This window comes from Rhinopithecus bieti, unplaced genomic scaffold (assembly GCF_001698545.2).
Source record: "Rhinopithecus bieti isolate Rb0 unplaced genomic scaffold, ASM169854v2 scaffold_26532, whole genome shotgun sequence".
Taxonomy (NCBI): Eukaryota; Metazoa; Chordata; class Mammalia; order Primates; family Cercopithecidae; genus Rhinopithecus; species Rhinopithecus bieti.
The window spans coordinates 286,119-310,910 of NW_016812934.1; the positions used below are offsets into that span (position 1 = coordinate 286,119).

At 49.6% G+C, this 24,792-nt stretch overlaps 1 protein-coding gene across 2 annotated transcripts in view; it reads right to left on the minus strand.

The window, feature by feature from the left end:
* Positions 1 to 7,091, minus strand: part of SDS (serine dehydratase) — an 11,330-nt gene extending 4,239 nt beyond the window's left edge. The window contains exons 1-7 of one of the 2 annotated variants that reach the window (XM_017847369.1): positions 6,957 to 7,091; positions 3,239 to 3,289; positions 2,943 to 3,097; positions 2,516 to 2,555; positions 2,144 to 2,283; positions 1,952 to 2,043; positions 593 to 820 (exon numbers count right to left, since the gene is read on the minus strand). In XM_017847369.1, the coding sequence (XP_017702858.1) occupies positions 593 to 820; positions 1,952 to 2,043; positions 2,144 to 2,283; positions 2,516 to 2,555; positions 2,943 to 3,097; positions 3,239 to 3,245 (662 nt within the window). In that variant the 5' untranslated portion in view covers positions 3,246 to 3,289; positions 6,957 to 7,091. The remainder of the gene's footprint in view (positions 1 to 592; positions 821 to 1,951; positions 2,044 to 2,143; positions 2,284 to 2,515; positions 2,556 to 2,942; positions 3,098 to 3,238; positions 3,290 to 6,956) is intronic. The other variant, XM_017847370.1, reaches the window with a different exon arrangement.
* Positions 7,092 to 24,792: the final 17,701 nt, after the last annotated feature.

A 24,792-nucleotide genomic window follows, 5' to 3' on the forward strand; every position in this document is an offset into this window, starting at 1 on the left:
CTTCCTTCCTTCCTTCCCTCCTTTCCCCCCCTTCCTTCCTCCCTTTTTCTTTGTTTCTAGACAGGGTCTTGCTCTGTCACCCAGGCTGGTGTGCACTGGCATGATCATGGCTCACTGCAGCATCAGCTCCTGGGCTTAAGCAATCTTCCCACCTTAGCCTTCTGAATACCTGGGACTATGGGTGTGTGCTACCATGCCCACTTAGTTAAAAAACAAAACAAAACAGAAACAAAAACAAAAAAACAACTTTTTTTAGAGGTGGGAATCTATGTTGCTCAGGCTGGTCTTGAACTCCACCTCAAGTGATCTTCCTGCCTCAGTCACCTAAAGTGCTGGGATTACAGGCACAAGTCACTGTGCCCAGCCTCATATGAGGCTTTTCATGTGAGGAAGTGTGACATGGTGGAGTCACACAGACTTGGGCTTGAGTCCAAGCTGTACCACTCACTGGATGTGACCCTGGGCAAGTGATCAAAGCCTCCATTTCCTCATCTGTAAAACAGGCTAACATCAGGATCTATCTCAAAGCCAGACCTAAAGGGGACTCCCCAGTGCTTGCTGGACACCTGAGGGAGGCACCCCAGCTGCTCACCTGGTGATCTTGGGCAGGGAGACGAGCTTGCCTGCGGTGGTGGCGGCGTGGAAGCTGTGGGCGCCAAAGGTCTCCATGGCGATGACAGGCACGTCCCCCCAGCCCACCTCCTGCAGCCCCTGGACCACTCCACACAGCAGGCCCCCACCGCCCACCGACAGTGCGATGGCCCCCGGCTTTTCCCACAGTGCCTCCTTCAGCTCTTTCACGATGGAAGCGTGGCCTTCCCTGGAGGGTGGGGAGAGGGGGTGGCGGGTCAGGGCCAGGCTTCCTGGAGACACCAGCTCAGGTTTGCACCGGCCTCATCCCAGCTGATGGGACCTGGAGCTACTTCCCTCCCCACCCGCCACCTCGGCTTCCAGCTGCCAGCATCTGTGTCTCTACCTGAGGACTTTCTGTGGCCACCTGAGCTATCTGCAAACAGAGTCAGGAGATGGCAGTCCCTTAGAGGAGCCCTCAACCAACGGCCACGGGTCGGCATACAAACTCCCCTGCTCCTTCTCCCAGGGAGAGGGAAACTGTGGCCCACCTTCTATACTGGCTCCCAGGGTCCCCAAGGGATTAAGCTCCAGCCACCCACAGTGGCCACCTGCCCCTGAAAGTCCCCTTCCTGACATTTTGGGCTGGATGATAGAAAAAGAAAAAAGAAAAAAGCAAGCCCTCTTCCTTCCCTGGCTCACTTCCCCACTCCCCCACTGAATCGCCTCCCAAATAAACTCCTTTCCCTGAAACCTTTGTCCCTGGGTCTGCTTCCAGGAGGACTCAACTGCTGACACTTGGACACCTGCGTGCTTGCATGTTCAGCCTTGGGTGTGTTGTGTGTGCAGACATGGAGAATGGGCATTTGGTGCACATGTGTGTGCACCTGCTGCTGCACCTGGGTGTAACATGTGAACATGTGTGTTTCTTCTTTCTTTCTTTTTTTTTTTTTTTTGAGATGGAGTCTCACTCTCTTACCCAGGCTGGAGTGCAGTGGTGCGATCTTGGCTCACTGCAACCTCCACCTCCTAGGTTCAAGCGATTCTCCTGCCTCAGCCTCCCTGGTAACTGGGATTACAGGCATGTGTTACCACGCCCGGGTAATTTTTGTATTTTTAGTAGAGATGGGGTTTCACCATGTTGGCCAGACTGGTCTCAAACTGCTGACCTCAAGTGATCCTCCCACCTTGGCCTCCCAAATTCTGGGATTACGGGTGTGAGCCACTGTGCCCCGCCTCAGTGTGCTTCTACATGGTGGTGTGTGCACACATGTGCAGCTGCTGTGCATGAGGATGTGATGATGTGCATCATAGCAATGCCTGCCCAGTGATATAGGGTAGTGGCTGCCACCCCCACCGAGTGACTGTGAACTCCACATACCAGATGAGGGGGTCGTCAAAGGGGGGAATGTAGACCCAGCCTGGGTTGTTCTTCGCTAGGGCCTTGGCCAGCTCGAAGGCTTCATCCAATAACTGCAAAACCACAGGGGAGATGGGAGGGGGTGAGGCACAGGGGGGACCCTGCTCAGCCACCAGGTACCCTCTCTCTGCCCTGCCCTGGGTCGGCACTCACCTCACCCACCACCTTGACTGTGGCACCTTCATTCTTGAGGCGCTCAATGGTGAGAGCAGGTGTGGTGCTGGGCACAACGATGGTGGCGGGGACGCCCAGTTGCCTGGCTGCATATGCAGCCGCCATGCCTGCATTTCCCGCTGCCAGGGTCAGGGGTGGAGAGGGTGTCAGTACGGGAGCATCTGGGAGCCCAGGCAGGACTGCTTGCCCTCTACTGGGGGCTCTGGAGTTCCCCCCTCACCTCCCCACCCTGGGTGACTGCTGGCCATTGAAAACACTGGCACATTGCTGGGGAAACCAGGGCTCAGAGAAGCGGAGTACCTGACCCCAGGACACACAGCAGAGGACAGGATGGGGAAGCAGGTCACTTACCCGAGGAGCAGACAAAATGTGCACAGCCTTGCTTGGCCCACTGTGGAGACAACAGGAGAGGCACTCAGGCCCATCTCCCAGTCATTGCCTGTGCTCTTCCTGTCCACCTGGAATACCTGCCAGACCTTTCCTTCACTCGGAATTCGTTCTACCCTTGTCTGAGACTGCACCTCCCCTCTCCAAAGAGACCGGCTCAGGAAGGGGTGGAGGAAAACAGGTGACTGATGGCTCTGGGATCAGTCCTGAGGGACCCTCCTGGAGGGGCACCCCTCAACCAGAGGAAGCCCTAATGGTGGACGCTCAGTCATTGTGGGGAGTCAGTAGGCTTATCCCACAATGACTTTAATTTCACACAGCACTGGCCCTGCCCTGGTGAGAAAGGAGGACCTGCCACCCCTGTCTAGATGATGCTGACCCGGTCCCGTACCCTCTTGCAGAAGTGCCCAATGCCCCGGATCTTGAAGGAGCCGGAAGGCTGGGCACTGTCCATCTTGAGGTAGACGCTGGTGCCGGCCACTTTGGACAGGGCCATGCTGTCACGGATGGGGGTCCTCACGTGCAGGGGTTCTCCGGACATCATGACTGGCAGAAACGAAGGAAACCCAGAGGGTTAGGAGAGCCGGCCAGAGTGATCCCTTCCTTCGCTTCCCAGCAAGCCAAGCAAGGGCTCAGATCAGACAGCATCCTGGAGACCTGGGCTCTAATCGCAAGTGGGCCACCTACTCGCCATGTGACAGCAGACAGGTAATCACGCTTTGGCCTCAGCTCTGTCATCTGTAAAATGGGGACAGGTATCACCTTCCACTCCTGACTTCTCACACATTTGCTGGGAGGCTGAAGAGATAACACTCAAACCTTGTAGCTTTCAAAATGCATGAGGTGAGGCTGGGCACAGTGGCTCATGCCTGTAATCCCAGCACTTAGGGAGGCCGAGGTAGGTGGGTCACAAGGTCAGAATTTCGAGACTAGCCTAACCAACATGGTGAAACCCCATCTCTACTAAAAATACAAAAAATTAGCTGGGCATGGTGGTGTGTGCCTGTAATCCCAGCTCCTTAGGAGGCTGAGAAAGGAGTATCACTTACTTGAACCCAGGAGGCGGAGGTTGCAATGAGCAAGATCGCACCATTGCACTCCTGCCTGGGCAACAGAGCAAGACTCTGTCTTGATAAAAAAAAAAGAGGAAGAAGAAAAAAAAGAATTAGCCAGGCATGGTGGCAGGCGCCTGTAATCCCAGATACTCAGGAGGCTGAGGCAGGAGCATCACTTGAACCTGGGAGGTGGAGGTTGTAATGAGCCAAGATCGAGCCACTGCACTTCATCCTGGGCAACAGAGTTAGACTGCTTCTCCAAAAAAAAAAAAAAAAAGGCTATCTATCTATGCAAAAATCCAGGGACACCCACACACATATCCACACACACATACTCCATCCACACACACACGATCCACCCCCACATACAATCCATCCACCACTCACGATCCATCCACACACACACTTATCCATCCCCACACACACAATCCATCCACACACACACATATAGTCCACGTTTCTTTTAGTTTTTAAATTTTTTTATTTGAATTTTGTTGTTGTTGTTGTTCACATGTTTCCATGTGCACAGAGCATCTTGGAAAACCACATGACAGGCTGGCCAGGGTGGGGCTTTTGAGGAGAGCTGGCCCTCGGGATCATAGCACCCACCTTTTGCACGGTCTGAATGTTTTACCATGTGCCTCTATTACTTACTTAAATGCATACATTAAAAAAAAAAAAACCTGGCAGCTGGCTCTTCTGACATGCAATTCCAAGTATCTTGGCTTAAATGGACGATCCCAGGACCCAGCAGAATGCCTGACTCATAGTAGATGTTCAATAAATATTTATTTAAAAAAAAAACAACCCTAACTTTTGGGAAGCCCAATACTCAGGAAAAGCTCTTTCATAATTACTAATTTTGTCATAATTATTCTATCATTGACTAATCACTTAACTTTTAAATTTTATTTATTTATTTATTTATTTATTTATTTATTTATTTATTCTGGTAGAGGTGGGGTCTTGCTATGTTGGCCAGGCTGGTCTCCAACTCCTGGTCTCAAGCGATCTGCCCGCCTAAGCCTCCCAAACTATTGGGATTACAGGCATGAGCCACAGCACCTGGCTTGCTGTTGTTTTAAGTCACATTTTGGGTAGTTTGGTACACAGCAACAGGAAGCAGACTATTAACATAATTTGCCCAAAGTCACACTGTGAGTGAGGCAGGGAGGCAGGATTTGAACTCACCCAGGAGCAGTTGGCTCCAGGGCTCAGGCTCTCTCTGAGACCCATGGGCGTGGCTCAGGCTCCCGCTTCTGGGATGGGCTCTCGGGGATGAAGCAGTTGGGGTAGCCTGGGGTCTAGCCACAGCCACATCTACCCACCCAGCCTTTCCATCTCCCCCACCTTCCGCTGAGAGTCCCAGGGCGGATTTGATTCTCTTCAACTTGGGCCCGGCCAGAAGAGATCAGCAGGCGTTGGCTGAGGGGTGTTCTGGTTCCCCCTCCCGCCACCATCCCCCCTCCTGCCACCATCTCAGAAGGCCAGGCAAGGGTGGCTAGCCAGAGACCCATCTCCAATGCCTCCTTATCCAGCCCCCTGTCCCGGGCACTCCTGAACTGGACATCCATCCCCCCGTCCCAGAATGAGCCAGACATCCCTTGGTCAGAGGGAGAATAAGGGGTGGAGATCCCAACTGCCCCACCAGCCTTAGCATTCCCTAACTAGGTCACCCCTTTTCTATCTGAATTAACTGACATTCGGGGCCTGGGAGGGGAACTTGAACAGACACCCTCTCTCTGCTGGATCTCTTGAATAAAAGTCAGAGACTGGGGCACACTTCAAAACAGGATGTCCCCAAATCGGAATGAACTTTCAGCTCCTGGAGCTTAATCCCCAAACAATGGGATCCTGGTTTTTATTTATTTATTTGTAGAGAATCTCCCTCTGTCGCCCAGGCTGGAGTGCAGTGGTGTGATTTCAGCTCACTGCAACCTCCACCTTCTGGGTTCAAGCGGTTCTCCTGCCTCAGCCTCCCGAGTAGCTGGGATCACAGACGTGCACCAGCACGCCCGACTAATTTTTGCATTTTTAATGGAGACAGGGTTTCACCATGTTGGCCAGGCTGGTCTCGAACTCCTGACCTCAAGTGATCCACCTGCCTCAGCCTCCCAAGTGCTGGGATTACAGGCGTGAGCCACTGGACCCAGTTCTGACTGACTTGACATTAAAGGCCGGTGTAGGTCACCAAGGCCTGGCCTCAGGGACAACCGGGGTGGGAGTCGGAGGAGCCGGCCACGGAGACCCTTTTCAGGTGGATTTGGGGCACCATTTGTCCCAGGCGGTGCCGTGGGATATCTTCAGGTAAAAGGCCAGGGCTCCCTCTGCAGGCAGCCCCTTCTCTGCCACGGCTTTCCGTGAAGCAAGCATCCGTTAACCGCATCCAGCCTGCCAGTCCCACCCTGCCCCAAGGATCAGAAGACTTCAGAAGACATTGTGCCTGGAGAGGAGGAGGGAGGCCCTGAAGCTGCTGTCTGCCCACCCGACTTCGGCAGTCGGAAGCCGCCTTGCCTCTCACTTGGTTCGCAGTAAGCATTCAGCCGGTATGAACTGTTATGAAATCTGGGCTAGGCACCTTAAGTGCAGGTCATCCTTTCACCCCCACAACCACCTGAGGAGGAAGGCGCTACACTCATCCCCATTCTACAGATGTGGAAGCTGAGGCACAGAACTGGACACAAACTCAGACAGTGTTTAGGCCCAACTGGCTCTTTTTAAAAAATTTGAGACAAGGTCTTGCTGTGTCACCCAGGCTGGAGTGCAGGGGTGCAATCATTGCTCGCTGCAGCCTCGACCTCTTGGCCTAAAGCGATCCTCCCAACTCAGCCTCCCCAGTAGCTGGGACTACAGGCGTGCACCACCACACTCTACTAATTAAATTCTTTTTTTAGGTCAGGAGTTCGAGACCAGCCTGGCCAACATGGTGAAATCCCATCTCTACTAAAATACAAAATTAGCCAGGCGTGGTGGCACACACCTGTAGTCCCAGCTACTCGGGAGGCTGAGGCAGGAGAATTGCTTGAACCCAGGAGGCGGAGGTTGCAGTGAGCCCAGATTGTGCCATTGTACTTCAGCCTGGGTGACAGAGTGAGATCTCTGTCTCAAAAAAAAAAAGTTTTTTTTTTTTTGTAGAGACGGGGGTCTCACTCTGTTGCCCAGCTCAGTCTTGAACTTGTGGCCTCAAGCAACCCTCCCGCCTCAGCCTTCCAAAGTGTTGGGATTATGGACATCTGCCACCATGCCCAGCCTTGATGGACTCTTTCTATGCCTCTCTGTTCCCCTGGGAAACCACAGGCTAGCCCAGGACACTCCAGTCCTGAGGTGGGACTGAGGATGGGGCCACTTACCCGACAAAGGTGATGGGCCTGAGCAGCAAACAGAGCCAAGCCAGCGAGGGAGGGAGGGATCAACTGAGTAGATAGTCCACAAAGAGAGGGGGCTGAGGACCGGTGGGCAGTCTTCTGAATGGTCCCAGGGGCTACCCAGTCCTGGGCTTTATTCCCCTGGCACCTCCGGGCAGCCAATGGGACCCTGGGGCTGGCTACACCCTCCCTCCTCGCCGCCAGGATCCACCCCCCTGGCTCGAGGCCACTGGGGCTCTCAGAAGGGAGGGGGAATCTGGCCAAGCTTTCTTCTTTGGCAACTTCCTCCTGCCTTTCCCACAACCCATTCCTCCTCCCTCTTTCCACTTCCTCTTTCTGTCCTCAGTTTTGTGAAAGAAAAATAAAAAACTGGGACCCCAACTCACTATACGAAAAGAAAAAAAATTAAGCTAAAAGCTGAGTCATGCAAGAAACTGCCTATCCTTTAGTTCCTAAGCAGATAGCATCAGATGAAAGGTTAAATATTGGCCTGGCATTTTGGGAGGCCGAGGAGGGTGGATCACCTGAGGTCAGGAGATCGAGACCAGCCTGGCCAACATGGTGAAACCCCATCTCTACTAAAAATACAAAAATCAGCGGGGTGTGGTGGCACGTGCTACTCAGGAGGCTGAGGCACAAGAATTGCTTGAACCTGGCAGGTAGAGGTTGCAGTGAGAGGAGATCTCGCCACTGTACTCCAGCCTTTGCAGCAACAACAACAACAAAAAAGGTTAAATATCCCCACAGGTCGCTACTCTATGTTCACCTTATCTTATGTAAGCCACGATTTATTGAGATCAAGACAAATACATAATTGACTATTTCCCTATCTGCCCCTCTTCTCTTGCAAACTGTGGGTTTGGTAATGTGACCATACCTTCCTTCTTTCCCCTCCAGCTTGCTTTTCTCGTTTAAATACTGACACCCTAAAGTCATGTCTGGAGAAAAGCACAGACCTGTCTCCCAGATGCGTTCTTAACCTTGGCAAAACAAACTTCTAAATGGATTGAGACCTGTCTCAATCTTTTTGATTCTTTTTGACTTACAGATTGGAGACTCATGAAAGGGACGCTGGGTGGAGGTGGCCCTGACCTTTGACTAATTTCCTATTGGTGCTTGGTACCAGCTTGAGCTTTTTTTTTTTTTTTCCTTTGAGACAGGGTCTTGCTCTGTCACTCAGGCTGGAGTGCAATGGCATGATCTCAGCTCACTGCAACCTCCATCTCCTGGGTTCAAGCGATTCTCCTGTTTCAACCCCCCAAGTAACTGGGAGTATAGGCATGTGCCACCACACCCGGCTAATTTTTTGTACTTTTAGTAGAGATGGGGTTTCACCACGTTAGCCAGGCTGGTCTTGAACTCCTGACCTCAAGTGATCCACCTGCCTCGGCCTCCTAGAGTGCTGGGATTACAGGCGTGAGCCATCGCGCCGGCCTTGAGCTATCTTGATTCCCCCCCAAAATAAGACAATTTGCTGAGGCCTGGGAGCTCCCCACCTCCAGAGAACTCCTGATCTCCCAGAATTGGTTGATATCTAAGGTTGATTTCCCTGAACAGCTCCTTTTCTGCGTTTTACTAGTTTTCAACAAGGAAGGTGAGTTTTCCGGCTTCCATGATGATGGCAAGCAGGCAACTCCCTTTCTGGAGTTTTCCTTGTGTCCGGCAGGGAAGGCAAGTGTGAGTTTTCCCTGCTTCTAGGATGGTAGGCAGCAGTCTTCAGCCTGGCTCCCATGACTAGAAGTTAGGATTAACAACCAGCTGGTCTTCATTTCGCCCTACTTTTAGAGCACTCAGTAATTGCATAAATTGCTCGACTGTTTCCTTTGCTTAACTGTTTTGTTCCTGTTGTTTTGTTGTTTTGGTCTGTTTTTCATCGGATTGGACCAGCTCCACTTGACTTGGTCAAATCTGAAGGAAAGTTTCAAATTATGGTGAACAAGGTCTTATGAATCGGCTAAATTCCCGCAGCTAGGAAAAAGAAAAAAAAGAGAGAGAAGGATTTTGATGACCTGAGGGGCATTATTTACATAACAAGGCCATCTTTTGCTAGCGAAGCCAAACTGAAAGAGGCTACTGGCTGTCACCTCACTCTAGTTCAGTAGCTAAGATTCTGTCCCTTTTTCACCACCGTGGCCTGGGCTTGGTTCCTAAATCAAGTCCTTTCTGGTTTGATATTTGTGTTACTTTTGAAATATCAGCAGTTTGTCCCAGCTAAAATATGGTAATGAGATTTAAAAGGATTTTTTAAAGAGCTCAATGGTTAAAAGCTTAATTAAAGGCTGTATCCAAGATGTGTATATGTGTGTGTGTGTGTGTGTGTGTGTATGTGTGTGTGTGTGTGTGTATTTGTTTATTTATTTATAGGACCTTAATGCATTTTTTTCTCTCCTAGGATCTGTTTTTTTTTTTTTTTTTTTTTGAGATGGAGTCTTACTCTGTTGCCCAGGCTAGAGTGTAGTGGTATGATCTCAGCTGACTGCAACCTCCACTCCCTGGGTTCAAGTGGTTCTCCTGCCTCAGCCTCCCAAGTGGCTGGGATTACAGGCGCACGCCACCACATTGGGCTATATTTTTTGTATTTTTAGTAGAGACATGATTTCACCATGTTGGCCAGGCTGGTCTTGAACTCCTGGCCTCAAGTTATTCACTGGCCTTGGGCTTCCAAGGTGCTGGGATTACAGGTGAGAGCCACCACACCTGGCCGGGATCTTGTGTTTTGAGAAAAAGTTTTATTTTTTCTTCTCAGTTGACTGAATTCTGTTTTCTCCAATTTACTTCTGCCTGTCTCCTTTCTCTTGCTGCCCCTACAGCTCGAGGAACCTAAAATAATTTCTGACAGCTTGGGATTCCTTAAGGAAAACAGAGAAGGTGCCAGACTCCTTTTGGGGAGAAACCTCTGTTTTCCTTATGGATCCCTAAGAGTATAAACAGATAAGTTCCTCTCAGATCTTCAACTGCTTGCTTTTGTAGTGTGTTACCTGATTTCTTTTTTGACTAAAATCGTTATTACAATGGGGACTACTCTTGGATGTTTAAAATAAGAGAGGGTCTGGATGTGGGTCTAGTTATATTAAAAAAATCTTTTTTAAAGATAAGAGAGGGTATGATTTAGACACTTAGAGAAATGTCTTTGCAACAAAGTGCACTGTAAAAGCATCACGCAGCCTAGGTCCACCATGTCATTCTCTTTGGAGACCCAGGATTCACTGTGGGCTCTGCCCAGAGCTCCAAGTTCCAGTTAAAAGATAGAAACTAAATTTAAAACTACCTATCCAAATAAAGTAGATTTATTTGGTAGATTTCTATAACTTTATGTTTGATTTTCTTTTCTTTTTTTTTTTTTTGAGACTCTGTTGCTCAGGCTGGAGTGCAATGGTGCGATCATGGCTCACTGCCACCTTGACTTCCCAGGCTCAAACAATCCTCCCACCTCAGCCTCCCAAGCTGGTCTTGAATGCCTGAGATGGGAGGAGGTGAAGCCATCTCCCATCTCAGCCTCCTAAAGTGTTGGGATTACAGGTGTCAGCCACCATGCCGGCTGTGGCATCCATTTTAAATCTCTCTAACACACCCAGACTCTCTTTCCTCACTTTCTGTACTTTGAGATAAACATTTTGCTATCTGATTTTCATTTAAGAGTTGTTTATTTAGTACGTAAATTTAGGGCTATCTAGCTGGCAGTTGCCTAGGGTAATGAAACAGGTTATCCAGAAATTAGAGGTTGGACTGAGCGTGACGACCAGCACTAATTCCAGTACGTTGGGAGCCCGAGGTGGGAAGATGGCTTGAGCCCAGGAGTTCGACACCAGCTTGGGCAACATAGTGAGACCTCATCTCTACAAAAAATAAAAAATTAGCTGGGTGTGGTGGCCTCCACCTATAGTCCAAGCTACTTGGAAGGCTGAGGTGGGAGGATCACTTGAGCCTGAGTGGTTGAGGCTGCAGCGAGCCAAGCCCACACCACTGCACTCCAACCTGGGCAACAGAGTGAGACCCTGTCTCAAAAAAAAAAAAAAAAAAAAAAAGGAAAAAAAAAAAAAAAAAAAAAAAAAAAAAATTAGAAGTCTTAAATAGGAGGAAAAAAAAGGAAGTCTTATGAATTTATAAGCTCTCCCTCTGTGTCTAATACATGTGTATATATATGTGTTGTATATCTAATGTTACTACTAAAAGTAGATAAAAAGAGCTTTAATGAAGTGATTTAAAGAAAAAAGTACTTAAATCAGATACTTTATCAGAAAAATAGAGACTCTAAGCCCAAATGATTTCTCAGGTTCACAAAACTTGGGACACCAATTCACTCTGCCAAAATTGAGCTGGAAGCTGAGTCACGTAAGAAGCTGCCTTTCTTTTCATTCCTAAGTAGAGAGCTACAGCAGAAGCTTAAATATCCCCCACAGCTACTCTATGTTCACCTTATCTTACGTAAACTGCTGATTTACTGACTTGAGACAAACACAGACCTGACTAGTCCCCTACCTGCTCCTTTTCTCTTGAAACATGTGGATTCAGTAGTGTGACCGTACCCCTTCCAGTTTCCAGCCTGCTTTTCCCCTTTAAATATGGAAGACCTAAAATCATCTATGGAGAAAGGCATGGACCTGTCTTCTAGTCACACCCTTGCCCTTAACTTTGGCAAAATAAACTTTTAAATTGATTGAGAACTGCCTCAGATACTTCCCTTTTTTTTCCTTTTTTGAGATGGAGTCTCACTCTGTCGCCCAGGCTGGAGTGCAGTGGTGAGATCTCGGCTCACTGCAACCTCTGCCTCCTGGGTTCAAGCAATTCTCCTGCCACAGCCTCCTAAGTAGCTGGGATTACAGGTGCCCACCACCATGCCCAGCTAATTTTTTGTATTTTTGGTGGAGACGGAGTTTCACCATGTTGACCAGGCTGGTCTCGAACTCCTGACCTCAAGTGATCTGCCCACCTTGGCCTCCCAAAGTGCTGGATTACAGGCGTGAGTCACTGGACCCGGCCTGATAGGTCTTGATTTATAGTTTCTTCACTTGCAAATGGGGACAATATCTACTTTCCAAGGAGCGTTAGGAAAATGGAATAAGGATAGTGTGAGATAATGCACTGAAAGTTGCTAGCATGTGCTTTTCACGTAGTAGGTGCCCAAGAAACAGTAACAGTAATAGAGCAAGAATGTGTAACAGCCACTGAGCCCTCAGCAAGTACCAAACCACAGAGGAGGCAGGTACTGTTATTATCCCCATCTTACAGAGAGGGAAACTGAGGCACATGAGATTGTCATTTGCCCAAGATGACCCAGGCAATAAAAGGGAGGAGCTGGCCTCAGAACCCAGGCAGTCTGCTCCCAAACCTGCAATCCAAAACAGGCTGGACGTGGTGGCTCACTCCTGTAATCCCAGCACTTTGAGAGGCTGAGGCAAGTGGATCACTTGAGGTCAGGATTTTGAGACCAGCCTGGGCAACATGGTGAAACCCCGAGTAGGCCGAGGCAGGAGAATTGCTTGAACCCGGGAGGAGGAGGTTGCAGTGAGTTGAGATTGCGCCACTTCACTCCAGCCTGGGTAACTGGAGTGAGACTCTGTCTCAAAAAAAAAAAAAAAAAGGTTTCTTACCCCATAAATATACCCCATAAGTATACACACCTACTGCATACCCACCAACATTTTTTAAAATTAAAAAAAACTAAAAACCTCCAAGCAGAGCAGTTCTGTATTGCCTTCCTGCCTCATCTTTTTATGACCTTTGGCATGAAGGGGTGGGTGGGTAAGACCCCAGGGGACCAGGGTTCAAATCCTGGCTCTGTTATTTCCTAGCTGTGTGGCAATGGACAAGCTATTCTGCCTCCTGGAGCCTCAATTTGCTGATCTGTGAAATGGGAATGATATTGGTACCTCCCTTCTAGGCTTAGGTGACTTGATAATGCATGTGTGAGAGGGGCCTGGAATTGACTGAGTGTTTGGTAAGTTAGCAGCCATTGTCGTCATCACTATCATCATCATCATCATCATCATCATCATCATCATCATCATCACAGAACTGGAAGGTCTTGCATCTAAAAACTCTCCATGCCCCATGCCAAGCCTCTTGTTTGTCCCCAGCTGTGTGGAGATCTGTCTGTCCACAGGGCAGCACACACATACACACACCCACACATACACACCATACACACGCACAGAGGTCTGGCTGGCTCTCTCCCTGGCCCCCTCAACAAAGCTCTCTTGTCAGGCTGGCCAGGATGAGAATATTGATGAGACAGAGGGCAACCAGGGTACAAACAGCCTGCTCAGCCGTTGTCCTCTGTGGGACAAGCTGTCCCCTCTCCCTGGCCCCCTCTGACCTTTCATGGCACTCTCAGGCTCCCTCCCAAGTGGGGCATCATCCATGCGCAAGTTTTGGGGAAAAGGGGTGGCAAACCTAGGGGGGGCGGGAATGGTGAAACTCACGTGGAAACAGAGCCTCCCTCGTGTGCATCTGACTGTATACAGCTGGCGCTCCCATTGCTGGAGCACCTGCCAGTGCCTGATTCCATGCCTTATGTTTTCCAGGTGGGGTTTCTCATAAGCCCCAGACAACCAGGGGAATGGGCATTTTGATTCCCATGGTACAGGTGAGGAGTAGGCTCAGAGGGTGGGTGAAAGTGTCCTGGGAGCAGCAGGTGGCGAGTGGCAGTGCAGGAAGGTCAGCTCAGGAATCCTGAGTCCTTTGAGGACACAGGGCCGGTGCAAAGGGTTGAGCAGGTAGAGGGTGGGAGAGCTTGCCTCCATGGTCACATTCAGAGGTCCCAGATTTAGGGTTTTGATGATATCTCCACATGAGGTTACCCACAAAGTCAGGGAGTTCAGACTGAAGGAAGACAGCAATTCGCTATCTTACAACACCAAGTTAATTTACACTCCAGTGTCATGACTGAATATAGGGGAGGAGATGGATTTGGAGTTGCAAGTGGCAGGGACAAGATGACGAACTCTCTAGACCTCTGCATATTGTTCCGTTTGCTTCACCAAGAATGTATCAGGCTGGGCGTGGTGGCTCACACCTATAATCCCAGCACTGTGGGAGGCCAAGGTGGGAGGATCATTTGTGCCCAGGAGTTCGAGACCAGCTTAGGCAACATGTGAAACCCTGTCTCTACAAAAAATACAAAAATTAGCTGGTGTGGTGGTGTGCACCTGTAGTCCCAGCTACTTGGGAGGCTGAAGTGGGAGGATCACTTGAGCCTGGGAAATGGAGGCTGCAGTGAGCTGAGACTGCACCACTGTACTCAGCCTGGGCGACAGAGAAAGACCCTGTCTCAATTAAAAAAAAAAGTATCAGAGCTGAGTGTGGTGGTATGCTCCTGTCTACTCAGGAGGCTGAGGTGGGAGGATCACTTGAGCTCAGGAGTTCAAGATCAACCTGGGCAACATAGCAAGACTCTGTCTTAAAAGAAAAAAAGAGAAAGCATCAGTGTTGTGATCTGAAAAACATCAAATTAAGAAAATGGATGATATAAGAACCAAAAATGGGGAAAAAGACAAAATACATATCACTATCTTTGATATCCTGTCTGAGAATATGCTTTTTAAAATAATAACTTGATTGAGATATAAATCATGTACCAATATAATTCACCCATTTAGAGTATTGATTTCAGAACTTTTCCATCACCCCAAAAAGTCTCTCCCTATCCTTTTCTCCCCACCCCTGGACGCTGGCAACCAGTCTGTTTTCTGTCTCTGTGGATCTGCCCTGTTCCTTTTTTTTTGAAATGGAGTCTTACTCTATCACCTAGGCTGCAGTGCAATGGTGCAATCTTGGCCCACTGCAGCCTCCACTTCCCGGGTTCAAGCGATTCTCCTGCCTCAGCCTCCCGAATAGCTAGGATTACAGATGTGCGCCACCATGCCAAGGTAATTTTTTATTTTTAGTAGAGACGGGGTTTCACCATGTTGGCCAGGCTGGTCTCGAACTCCTGACCTCAAGTGATCCTTCCACCTTGGCCTCCCAAGTGCTGGTATTACAGGCATGAGCCACCGCGCCCAGCTGCCCTGTTCTTTTGTCTTTTTGGTGTAAATGGAATCACACAATGTGTGGTCTTTTGTGTCCAGCCGCTTTCACTGGTGTCACGTATTCACGATTCATCCACATCGCAGCATGTACCAGTCCTCCATTCCTTCTCTTGAATCAATATTATTCCATCCTATGGATAAGCCACATGTTGATTATCTGTTTATCAATTCATGGACATTTGCTGTCTGAGTACATATTACTTTTTTCTTTTTGAGACAAGGTCACTCTGTTGCCCAGGCTGGAGTGCAGTGGCATGATCACGGCTCACTGCAGCCTCAGCTTCCCAGGGTCAAGTGATCCTCCTGCCTCAGCCTCTCAAGTAGCTGGGACTACAGGTGCACACCACCATGCCCGGCTAATTTTTGTTTGTTTTCGTAGAGGGGGGTTTCACTATGTTGCCCAGGCTGGCCTTGAACTCCTGGGCTCAACGAATCCACCCACCTTGGCCTCCCAAAGTGCTGGGATTACAGGCATGAGCCACTGAGTCTGGAAACATCTTAATTTTTAAATAACAACAAAAAACCCTACACATGCCGTACATATGTGTTTCTTTGTCCCGTTACGTGGATGGGCTGATCGAGAACCTAAGAGGGCTAGGAACTTGCCCTAGGTCACGCTGGGGAGAATGGGGGCAGCACCAGCCAGAGTGGCCACATGATAGGGGCATTCTGACCAGTCCATCAGCTGCTGGAGGGGTCTCAGGGAAAGGCTCGAACCTCAGAGGGATTAGTTCATACCTGTGACTGTAGCATCTCAGGCTTGTTCATTTCTAGACAGCAAGCAAGTCACTTTCCTGAGAGGCTGTGTAACCTTGTGGTGAACAGCATGGGCTGTGCAGTCAGATAGGCCCAAGTTCAAATCCAACCTCTGCCATCAACTTGCTGTGTGACCTTGGACAAGTCACTTAACCTTTCTGTGCTTTGGTTTCTTCAATTAAGAGTAGTTTCCACCTGTTGTGAGGCTTGAGTAGCTTAATTGATGTAAAGCTGTAAGGACAGTTCCCAACACATAGTCAGCGCTCAAGAGGCGATGGCCAGACCAGGCGCGGTAACCCATGCCTGTAATCCTAGCACTTTGGGAGGTCGAGGCGGGTGGATCACTTGAGCCCAGGAGTTGGAGACCAGACTTGGCAACATGGCAAGACCCTGTCTCTACAAAAAATACAAAAAAAATTAGCCGGGCTTGGTGGCAAGTGCCTGTAGCCCTGCTACTTGGGGGGCTGAGGTAGGAGGATCGCTTGAGCCCAGGAGGTCAAGGCTGCAGTGAGTCAAAACTGTACCACTGCACTCCAGCCTGGGGAACAGAGCGAGAGTCTCTGTCTCAGAAAAAAAAAATAGATATGGTCATTTTTATTTTCTGGTGCTTAAGAGGGCATTAGGGCATTCATGTCTGTAGCTCTGGGTGCTGGAGCACAAGGGTGCAATTCTCTCACCTAGTTTTCCTTTAAAGGGTCTTGGATGACTGGGTGAGCCTGTAATCCCAGCACTTTGGGAGGCTGAGGTGGGTGGATCACCTGAGGTTGGGAGTTCAAGACGAGCCTGACCAATATGGTGAAACCGCATCTCTACTAAAAATACAAAAAATTAGCCGGGTGTGGTGGCTCATGCCTGTAGTTCCAGCTACTCAGGAGGCTGAGACAGGAGAATCCCTTGAACCTGGGAGGCGGAGGTTGCAGTGAGCCGAGATTGCACCACTGCACTCCAGCCTGAGTGACAGAGCGAGACTCCATCTCAAAAAAAAAAAAAAAAAAAAATAGAAAGAAAAAGAAAAAAGTCTTGGAAAGCAAGAAGGAAAGTGCAAGTCAGCTTCTTCTCATTCCGCAGATGGACAGACTGAGCCCAGCTCCACCTAAAACAAGCCTGAAATCCTAGGAGAAGGGTGGTGGATCCCCGCCAGGGAGCTTTGTCAAGTGCCCCTGTCGTCTCCACTTCCTGGATCAGTGGCGTCACGCCGTCCAGGGAAGTGTCCCGGGCTGGCCAGATCAGCGTGTTCTTGGTGGCAGGAGGTGGGGGTTCTGACGGTTGTTTTCACAGCTCAGGAGGACAGACAGCTCTCACCTCTGTTTGCCTCCCTGGCCAGTGCAGCCAGCTCCTGAGTCTCCTGGTTAACTAAGGTCTCAGACCTCAGGCTGAAACTGCTACCCTGCTGTGTGACCTTGGGGTGGTGGTCACCTAAGTTCCCTTAACCTCAGTTTCCTGCCTGGAGAGATGGGAACGATGATACCTGCTAGGTATTGCGAGGCTTAGAGATAATGGCAGCCTAGGGCCAGGCACTGAGTAAGGACTCAAAGAATAGCAGCTGCTATTTTAAAATTAAATTTAATTAATTAATATTTTTGAGATGGAGTCTCAGTCTGTTGCCCAGGCTGGAGTGCAGTGCCGCCATCTTGGCTCACTGCAGCCTCCGCCTCCCAGGTTCAAGCGATTCTCCTGCCTCAGCCTCCCAAGTAGCTGGGAATTACAGGTGCATACCACCATACCCGGCTAATTTTTGTATTTTAAGTAGAGATTAAGAGATTAAAAGTTTCACCATGTTGGCCAGGCTGGTTTCAAACTCCTGACCTCAGGTGATCCACCCGCCTCAGCCTCCCAAAGTGCTGGGATTACAGGCAGGAGCCAGCGTGCCTGGCCTCAAACGCCTTGATGTCTCTTTCTCTCTCACATGCACTGCAGCTGCTGCAGCAGGAAGGCCAGGTGACCTGACCTTCAAAATACCCAGAATCCGACCACTTCTCACCAAGGTCTGCTGCTGCCACCTTGCTTCAAGCCCCTGAGTCCTGTGCCTGCACCCTTGCAGTGGTTCTGCACTGGGGTCCCTGGCCGCTGATTCCCCACACAGCAGCTGGAGGCATCCTATTCATCCGGAGTCGGGTCACGTTGCTGCTCTGCTCAAGAGCCTCCCATGGCTCCCACCTTACTTGGAATAAAAGCTGATGTCCTGATGGTAGCCTCCAAGGCTCTGCGTGATGTGGCTCCACTCTCTCTGTCTTCTTCCTCCCTGACCATCCCCTCCCTTCATTCTGCTGCAGTCACACTGGCCTCTCTGCTGTTCCTGCTGCACTCTTGGTACCCTCCTGCTTCAGGGCCTTTGCAACTGCCCTTTCCTGCCTGTCTCCATCTTCCCCTAGATATCAGGGTGTCTCACCCCATTACCTCCTGTAAATATTTACTTACGTGTCACTTTCACAGAGAGGACTTCTCTGGCCCCTCTATCAAAAACCACACAGCCTGTTTTTGTTTTTTTCGATAGCACTTGCCATTATCTTGCCCGCCATTTCCCTGGTTAGTGCCTGTTCCCCACCTCCAGCCGCACCCCACTGGACTGTGAGCTCCAGGAGGACAGGGTTTTTGCCGGTTTTGTTTCCTGCTGAATTCCCAGTGCCTAGAACAGTGCCTGGCGTAAGGTAAGTGCTTCAATAAACATCGGTTAATTCATTACCAAGTGAAATGAACAAACAAAATATCTGAGAAGCATAAGAAGAAGAGGGAAAATGCTAAATGATCCCCCCTGCTGTGCAGGCATGGGGCTGGGGAGCATTGCAGTAGCTCTGAGAGTGGACTCTTGTAATGATTGTGACTGATGAGCCCCGGGTGACCTTGCTCAAAGTGCATACAGTGGCTGGGGGTGGTGGCTCATGCCTGTAATCCCAGCACTTTGGGAGGCGGAGGAAGGCGGATCACCTGAGGTCAGGAGTTCGAGACCTGCCTGGCCAACATGGTGAAAATCTTTTTCTACAAAAAATACAAAAATTACCTGGGCGTGGTGCCACATGCCTGTAATCCCAGCTACTCAAAAGGCTGAGGCAGGAGAATTGCTTGAACTCAGGAGGCGGAGGCTGCAGTGAGCCGAGATCACACCACTGCACTCCAACCTGGGTGACACAGTGAGACTCAGTCTCAAAAAAAAAAAAAAAAAAAAAAGGTGTATTCGGGCATAGAGCCCCTCTCTTTCAGAGGAAGGGCCCCCTGATATCTTTCTGTTTGCCCCTCATGCCTGCTCTAAGCCAGTCTCTGTTTCCACCACCTGCTCAGCTTTCTTACTACCCAGTTTTCACACATTCATCATTCTAAATGCAAAAGCACCCTAAATGTTCTAAAGACCCAGTGCTTGATAAGGCCCCTGGGATGTTTTTTGCCTCCTATCCTTCCTTTTGCAGGACCTGTGCTTTCTGCACACACTCCACTTTTTCCAGCCCCTGTGCAAGTAAGGCTCCACCCCAAACTCCCTACTCAAGGACAATGGTTCTCAAAGTGGGGCAATTTTGCAACCTGCGTGCGGGCATTGGCCAATATCTGGAGACATTTTGGGGTGTCAAACCTGGGGTGGAGGGTGCTATTAGTATCTGGCAGGTGGAGGCCAGGGATGCTGCTATGCACAGGACTGGAAGATGTAACATGATCTCCTGCAGTGCACACAACTGCCCCTCACACCAAAGAATGATCTGGCCCCAAATGTCAGTAGCGCTGAGGTTGGGGAATATGGGGTGAGTCCACCTCCAGGTGGGGCACTTGTCATCAGATACTGGTAGAGTCATGAGTCCTGGGTCTGGAGGGCCAGGGGGTCAGTCAATTACCAGAATGCAAAAGTCTGAAAAACATATCAAAAGACCAATCTAAGGTTCTATAATAGCAATGTTTCTAAGGGAGTAATTGGGGAACTCACAAATCTTGTGACCTCTGGTCATATGACTCCCCGCCCTTTTTTTTCTTTTTGAGACAGGGTCTCACTCTGTTGTCCAGGCTAGAGTGCAGTGGTGCAGTCACAGATCACCGCAGGCTTGAAGTCCTGAGCTCAAGGGATCCTCCTGCCTCAGCCTCCTGAGTATCTGGGACTACAGCTGTGCCGCCACACCCAGCTAATGTTTTTTTTTTTGTTAGTAGAGATGGGGTCTCAGTATGGTACCCAGGCTGGCTTTGAACTCCTGGGCTCAAGCAGTCCTCCCACCTCAGCTTCCCAATGTGCTAAAGTTATAGTCGTGAGTCACCACTCTCAACCTCATATGACTGTTAAACAGAGATTACATTTAGATTTTAGCAGAATTCAAGCCCCTTTCATAATCTTCATTTCATGATCTTTTATTAGTTTTACAAAAGTAATTTCAGTCCCTGAGCAAGGAGGGGTTAACTTTGCTTGTTTTTTGTTTGTTTGTTTGTTTGTTTGTTTTTTGCGACAGAGTCTTACTGTGTTGCCCAGGCTGGAGCGCATTGGCATGATCATGGCTCACTGTAGCCTCCACCTTGTGGGCTCAAGTGAGCCTCCCACCTTAGCCTCCTTAAGAGTTGGGACTACAGGTGTGCATCATGCCTGGCTAATTTTTATTTTTTGTAGAGACAAGGTCTCACTATGTTGCCCAGGCTTGTCTTGAACTCCTGGCCCAAGCAATCCTTCCATCTCAGCCTCCCAAAGTGCTGGGATTACAGGTGTGAACCACTGTGACTGACTTTGCTTCAAAGTTAAACTATACATTAAATTCTCATGGTGGGCCAGGCATGGTGGCTCATGCCTGTAGTCTCAGCATTTTGGGAGGCCAAGGTGGGAGGACTGCTTGAGGCCAGGAGTTCGAGACCAGCCTGGGCAACATAGGGAGACTCTGTCTCTAAAAAATAAAAAATAAAACCAAAAATAAAATTAGCTGGCACGCACCAGTAGTCCCAGCCACTCTGGAGGCTGAGGTGGGAGGATTCCTTGAACCCAGGAGATTGAGGCTGCAGTGAGCTGGGATCGTGCCACTGCACTCCAGCCTGGGTGAAAGAGTGAGACCCTGTCTTAAAGAAAAAGAATTCCTCCCATGGTTGGCTTGGCCTACACCTGGGAATGAGGATGGCCAGCCTGTGAGGCTAGAAGCAGGTTGGAGTCCGCTGGGCTGGACTTCTCACTGTCATACTCTTTGCAAGGCAGTTTCAGCCTCTGTGAATTCTTTCAGCTCAGATGCTGTGGCTATGAATTTCTGTCTCTTGGGACAAGAGCATCCAGGTTGGAGGTGGGGTCCCTGGAAGATTGGTCCCGTGGCCTATTTGCTGGGCAAGCTGGAGCAAGTTACTTAACCTTTCTGTGCCTCAGCTTCTCCCTTGATCACCGATTCCTTTCCTTTTCAAGGGCAAGAGGACAGAGGGCAAGTTCCTCTGTATAAAGGTTTCAAACGTAAACACTGACAAGGGGCCGACCAAGGGGCAGTTAGGTGATGGGGCTGCAGTGGGGAGAGGTTAGGACGGTGAGACATGTAGAGCCTCTACAGAGGACGGTGTGCCCCAGCTCCAGCCAAGGGGAGTGTGACCTCCCAGTGTGAGACCATCTCTGGTCTCCAGTGATGTGTCATCTTGGCCAGGGTTGATAAGTCTGAGAGCTTAGCTGAGATGCTCTCTGTTGTATTGGGTGTTGGGAGACCTGCACCCAAATTCTGGCACAGTTATTACTCACTAGCTGGGGCTGCCTGAGCCTCAGCTCTTTCGCCATTTAGTGGAACTGAGCCTTCAGCTTTGGGAAGCATATGACGAAGAGTCCAGGGTTAAATCCGCAAATCAGGAAAGGCTAATCTCAGGCGTCAGAGACTTCGTCCCTCTTCTCCACACAATTCCCTTGCCCTGGGAACAGGAAGGTCAGCCGGGGGTGAGGATGGTGTAATGAAGCTTAATGAATAACCCAGGAAACTCGCCAGGGTGGGTGTTTGGCGGCCCAAGGTGTCAGGGACAGGGGCTGGCTGACGAACATGGCTCTGGTGGGGATGGATCAGTGACCTGGCCCACCTCTCCAGCCTCATCTGCTCTCTGATGCAGCCACGTGGCTTCTCCAGCCCATCCTCTTCCTCACCCAAGCCAGGATCTCTGGAGCCTGGTCCCTCTGGGTCTGAGCCCTGGCTCTGCCACTGCTGTGTGACCTTGGAAAAACCACTTGGCCTCTCTGGCCCTATTTCCACAATGTAGGGTTTATTATAATACTTACTTTTCCAGGGAGTTGTTAACATTCTGTGATATAATGACATCATGGTACTTCGAACATTCATGTACCACCTTTGCAACTTTTGCCATATTGTCCCGTCACCTCTTTTATAATAATAATACAAAACAATAGCAGCTGGGCACGGTAGCTCACGCCTATAATCCCACTACTCTGGGAGGCCGAGGTGGGCAGATCACTTGAGGTCAGGAGTTTGAAAGCAGCCTGGCCAACATGGTGAAACCGTGTTTCTACTAAAATTACAAAAATTAGCCAGGTGTGATGGTGTAAGCCTGTAATCCCAGCTACTTGGGAGGCTGAGGCAGAAGAATTCCTTGAACCGGTGAGGCGGAGGTTGCAGTGAGCCGAGATTGCGCCGTTGCACTCCAGCCTGGGTGACAGAGTGAGTGAGACTCTGTCTCAAAAAACAAAACAAAATAAAACAAAAGCAACAGCAGCAAACACAGAGCACTAACTACTGTTCTAATATTTTACCTGCATTAATGCATTTGATCCTCACATTGACTGTACTAGGGAAGTAGCATTTTATCTCCATCTTACATTTGAGGGAACAAGGCACAGAGAGGTTAAGTGACTTACTCAAGGTCACAAGGTCACACAATCAGAATGTGGCAGAGCAAGTATTTGTATCAGAGCCTGGCTGTAGATCTGTGTTTTAACTACTAGGCATGCTGCTTGTTCATGCCAGAAACTACTACTACTATTATTACTACTAATAATTTATATATATTTATATCTCTCTATAAAAAAATACATATTTATATCTATATTTTTAAGACAGAGTTTCGCTCTTGTTGCCCAGGCTGGAGTGCAACGGCACGACCTCAGCTCACTGCAAACTCCACCTGCCCGGTTCAAGTGATTCTCCTGCCTCAGCCTCCTGAGTAGCTCGGATTATAGGTGCCCGCCACCACGTCCAGCTAACTTTTTGTCTTTTTAGTAGAAATGGGGTTTCACCACGTTGGCCATGCTAGTCTTGAACTCCTGACCTCAGGTGATCCACCCACCTTGGCATCTCAAAGTGCTGGGATTACAGGCGTGAGCCACCGCGCCTGGCCAATTAATGTATTTTTTAAGGAGGCTCCATTTTTAAACTTTAATACCTACCTTAGCTTCTTCCTAAGCCATCATACCCATGAAACTATGGGTCTGATATTTTACATATACATACACACATATGTATACACACACACACACATATATATATACCTACGTACATACACATATCATTCCTAATGCACGCAGAAATAAATCACCAACTATTAAAAAACCTTTGGGGGCTGGGCGCAGTGGCTGTTGCCTGTAATTCCAGCATTTTGGGAGGCCAAGGTAGGAGGATTGCTTGAGGTCAGGAGTTCAAGATCAGCCTGGGCAGTGCAGTAAGACCTTGTTTGTAAAACAAACGAATAAACAAACAAACAGTGTGGGATATGCTGGATAACACGCATGTGCTGGTATACAGTAGACATGCATTAAATGCAGCTAGTCTGCTTCTTCTCAAAGGCTGAGCTGTGTGCTGAGTCTCTACCTACTCTACCTGATCTTGCCCCACCCCCTGCTACCCTATGGGGACTTTGTGCCCTCTGTCATCTTAGGAGGTGTTAGAGTTGCCACCGAATTGGGTGTCTTCCTCTCCCCTCCATGCTGGGGGCCACTTCAAGGCACAAACTGGATTGTATCACCTCTGTGTCCCCAGTGCCCAGTCCAGGACAAGGCACCTGACAAGGATGGGTGTGTGTCCAAAGCGAGGATGGGTATTAACTTGCCAGAGTCCACATTAAGGATCACGGTCAAGCAGCTCCATCTAACCCCAAGTGGCTGAGAGTTAATCATCAAACCTGGGAAGATCAGAAACAGCCCAAGAAGGACACACAACATCTGTGCTGCCAGGTCTTCCTGGACCCACTTTCCACATGGGGAAACTGAGGCCCAGAGATGGGCATCACCTGCTCAGATTCACCCAGTGAGATGGTGCAGAGACAAGACATGAATTTGACCATGTTATGCCCCCCACCTAAAACCTTCTGTGGCTCCCTAGTGCCCCTGGGTAAGGTCCAAACTCTGGATTGGTACAGGCGTCCCTGTGGACTCTGATCTCTGCCCATGTCTGCAGCCCCAACCCCACTTGCTTTCCCACCCCTGCCTTCTCCCTCCCAGTCCCACTGGATCCCTCCCCGACCCTGGAACACTCTATGTTTTTCATTTCCAGACCTTTGCACTCCCTGTGCCTGACTCCTGGCTCCACTCAGACTTCCCCTCCTCCAGGAAGCCTTCCTAGCCCCCCAGGGCCAGGGGGGGTGCCTGCTCTGGGTTCCACAGCTCTGCCCCACCCCGCCCGCTGCCAACATCTGATAGCACTAATAACTGCTCTCTAACGTCCCCGAGGGCTTTGTGAAGGCAGGCGACATGCTATTTTGTTTGAGGCCAAGGGTCCAGGGATTGGCACATAATAGGTGTCCAATAAATATTTATTGAATGAATGAATGATCAGTCATTCATTTGAGTAGCAAATAATTGCTTGGGTTCTCATGTCGTGTGTAAAATATTTGAGACGGAGAGGTGCTTCAGACAAAAATATACCTTTCCCATGTGACAAATAATAATTGTTTCCTTGGCCGGGTGCATGGCTCATGCCTGTAATCCCAGCACTTTGGGAGGCAGAGGTAAGCAGATCACCTGAGGTCAGGAGTTCAAGACCAGCCTGGCCAGCATGGTGAAACCCCGTCTCTACTAAAAATACAAAAATTAGCTGGGCGTGGTGGCAGGTGCCTGTAATCCTGGCTACTCGGGAGGCTGAGGTGGGAGAATCACTTGAATCTGGCAAGCGGAGTTTGCAGTG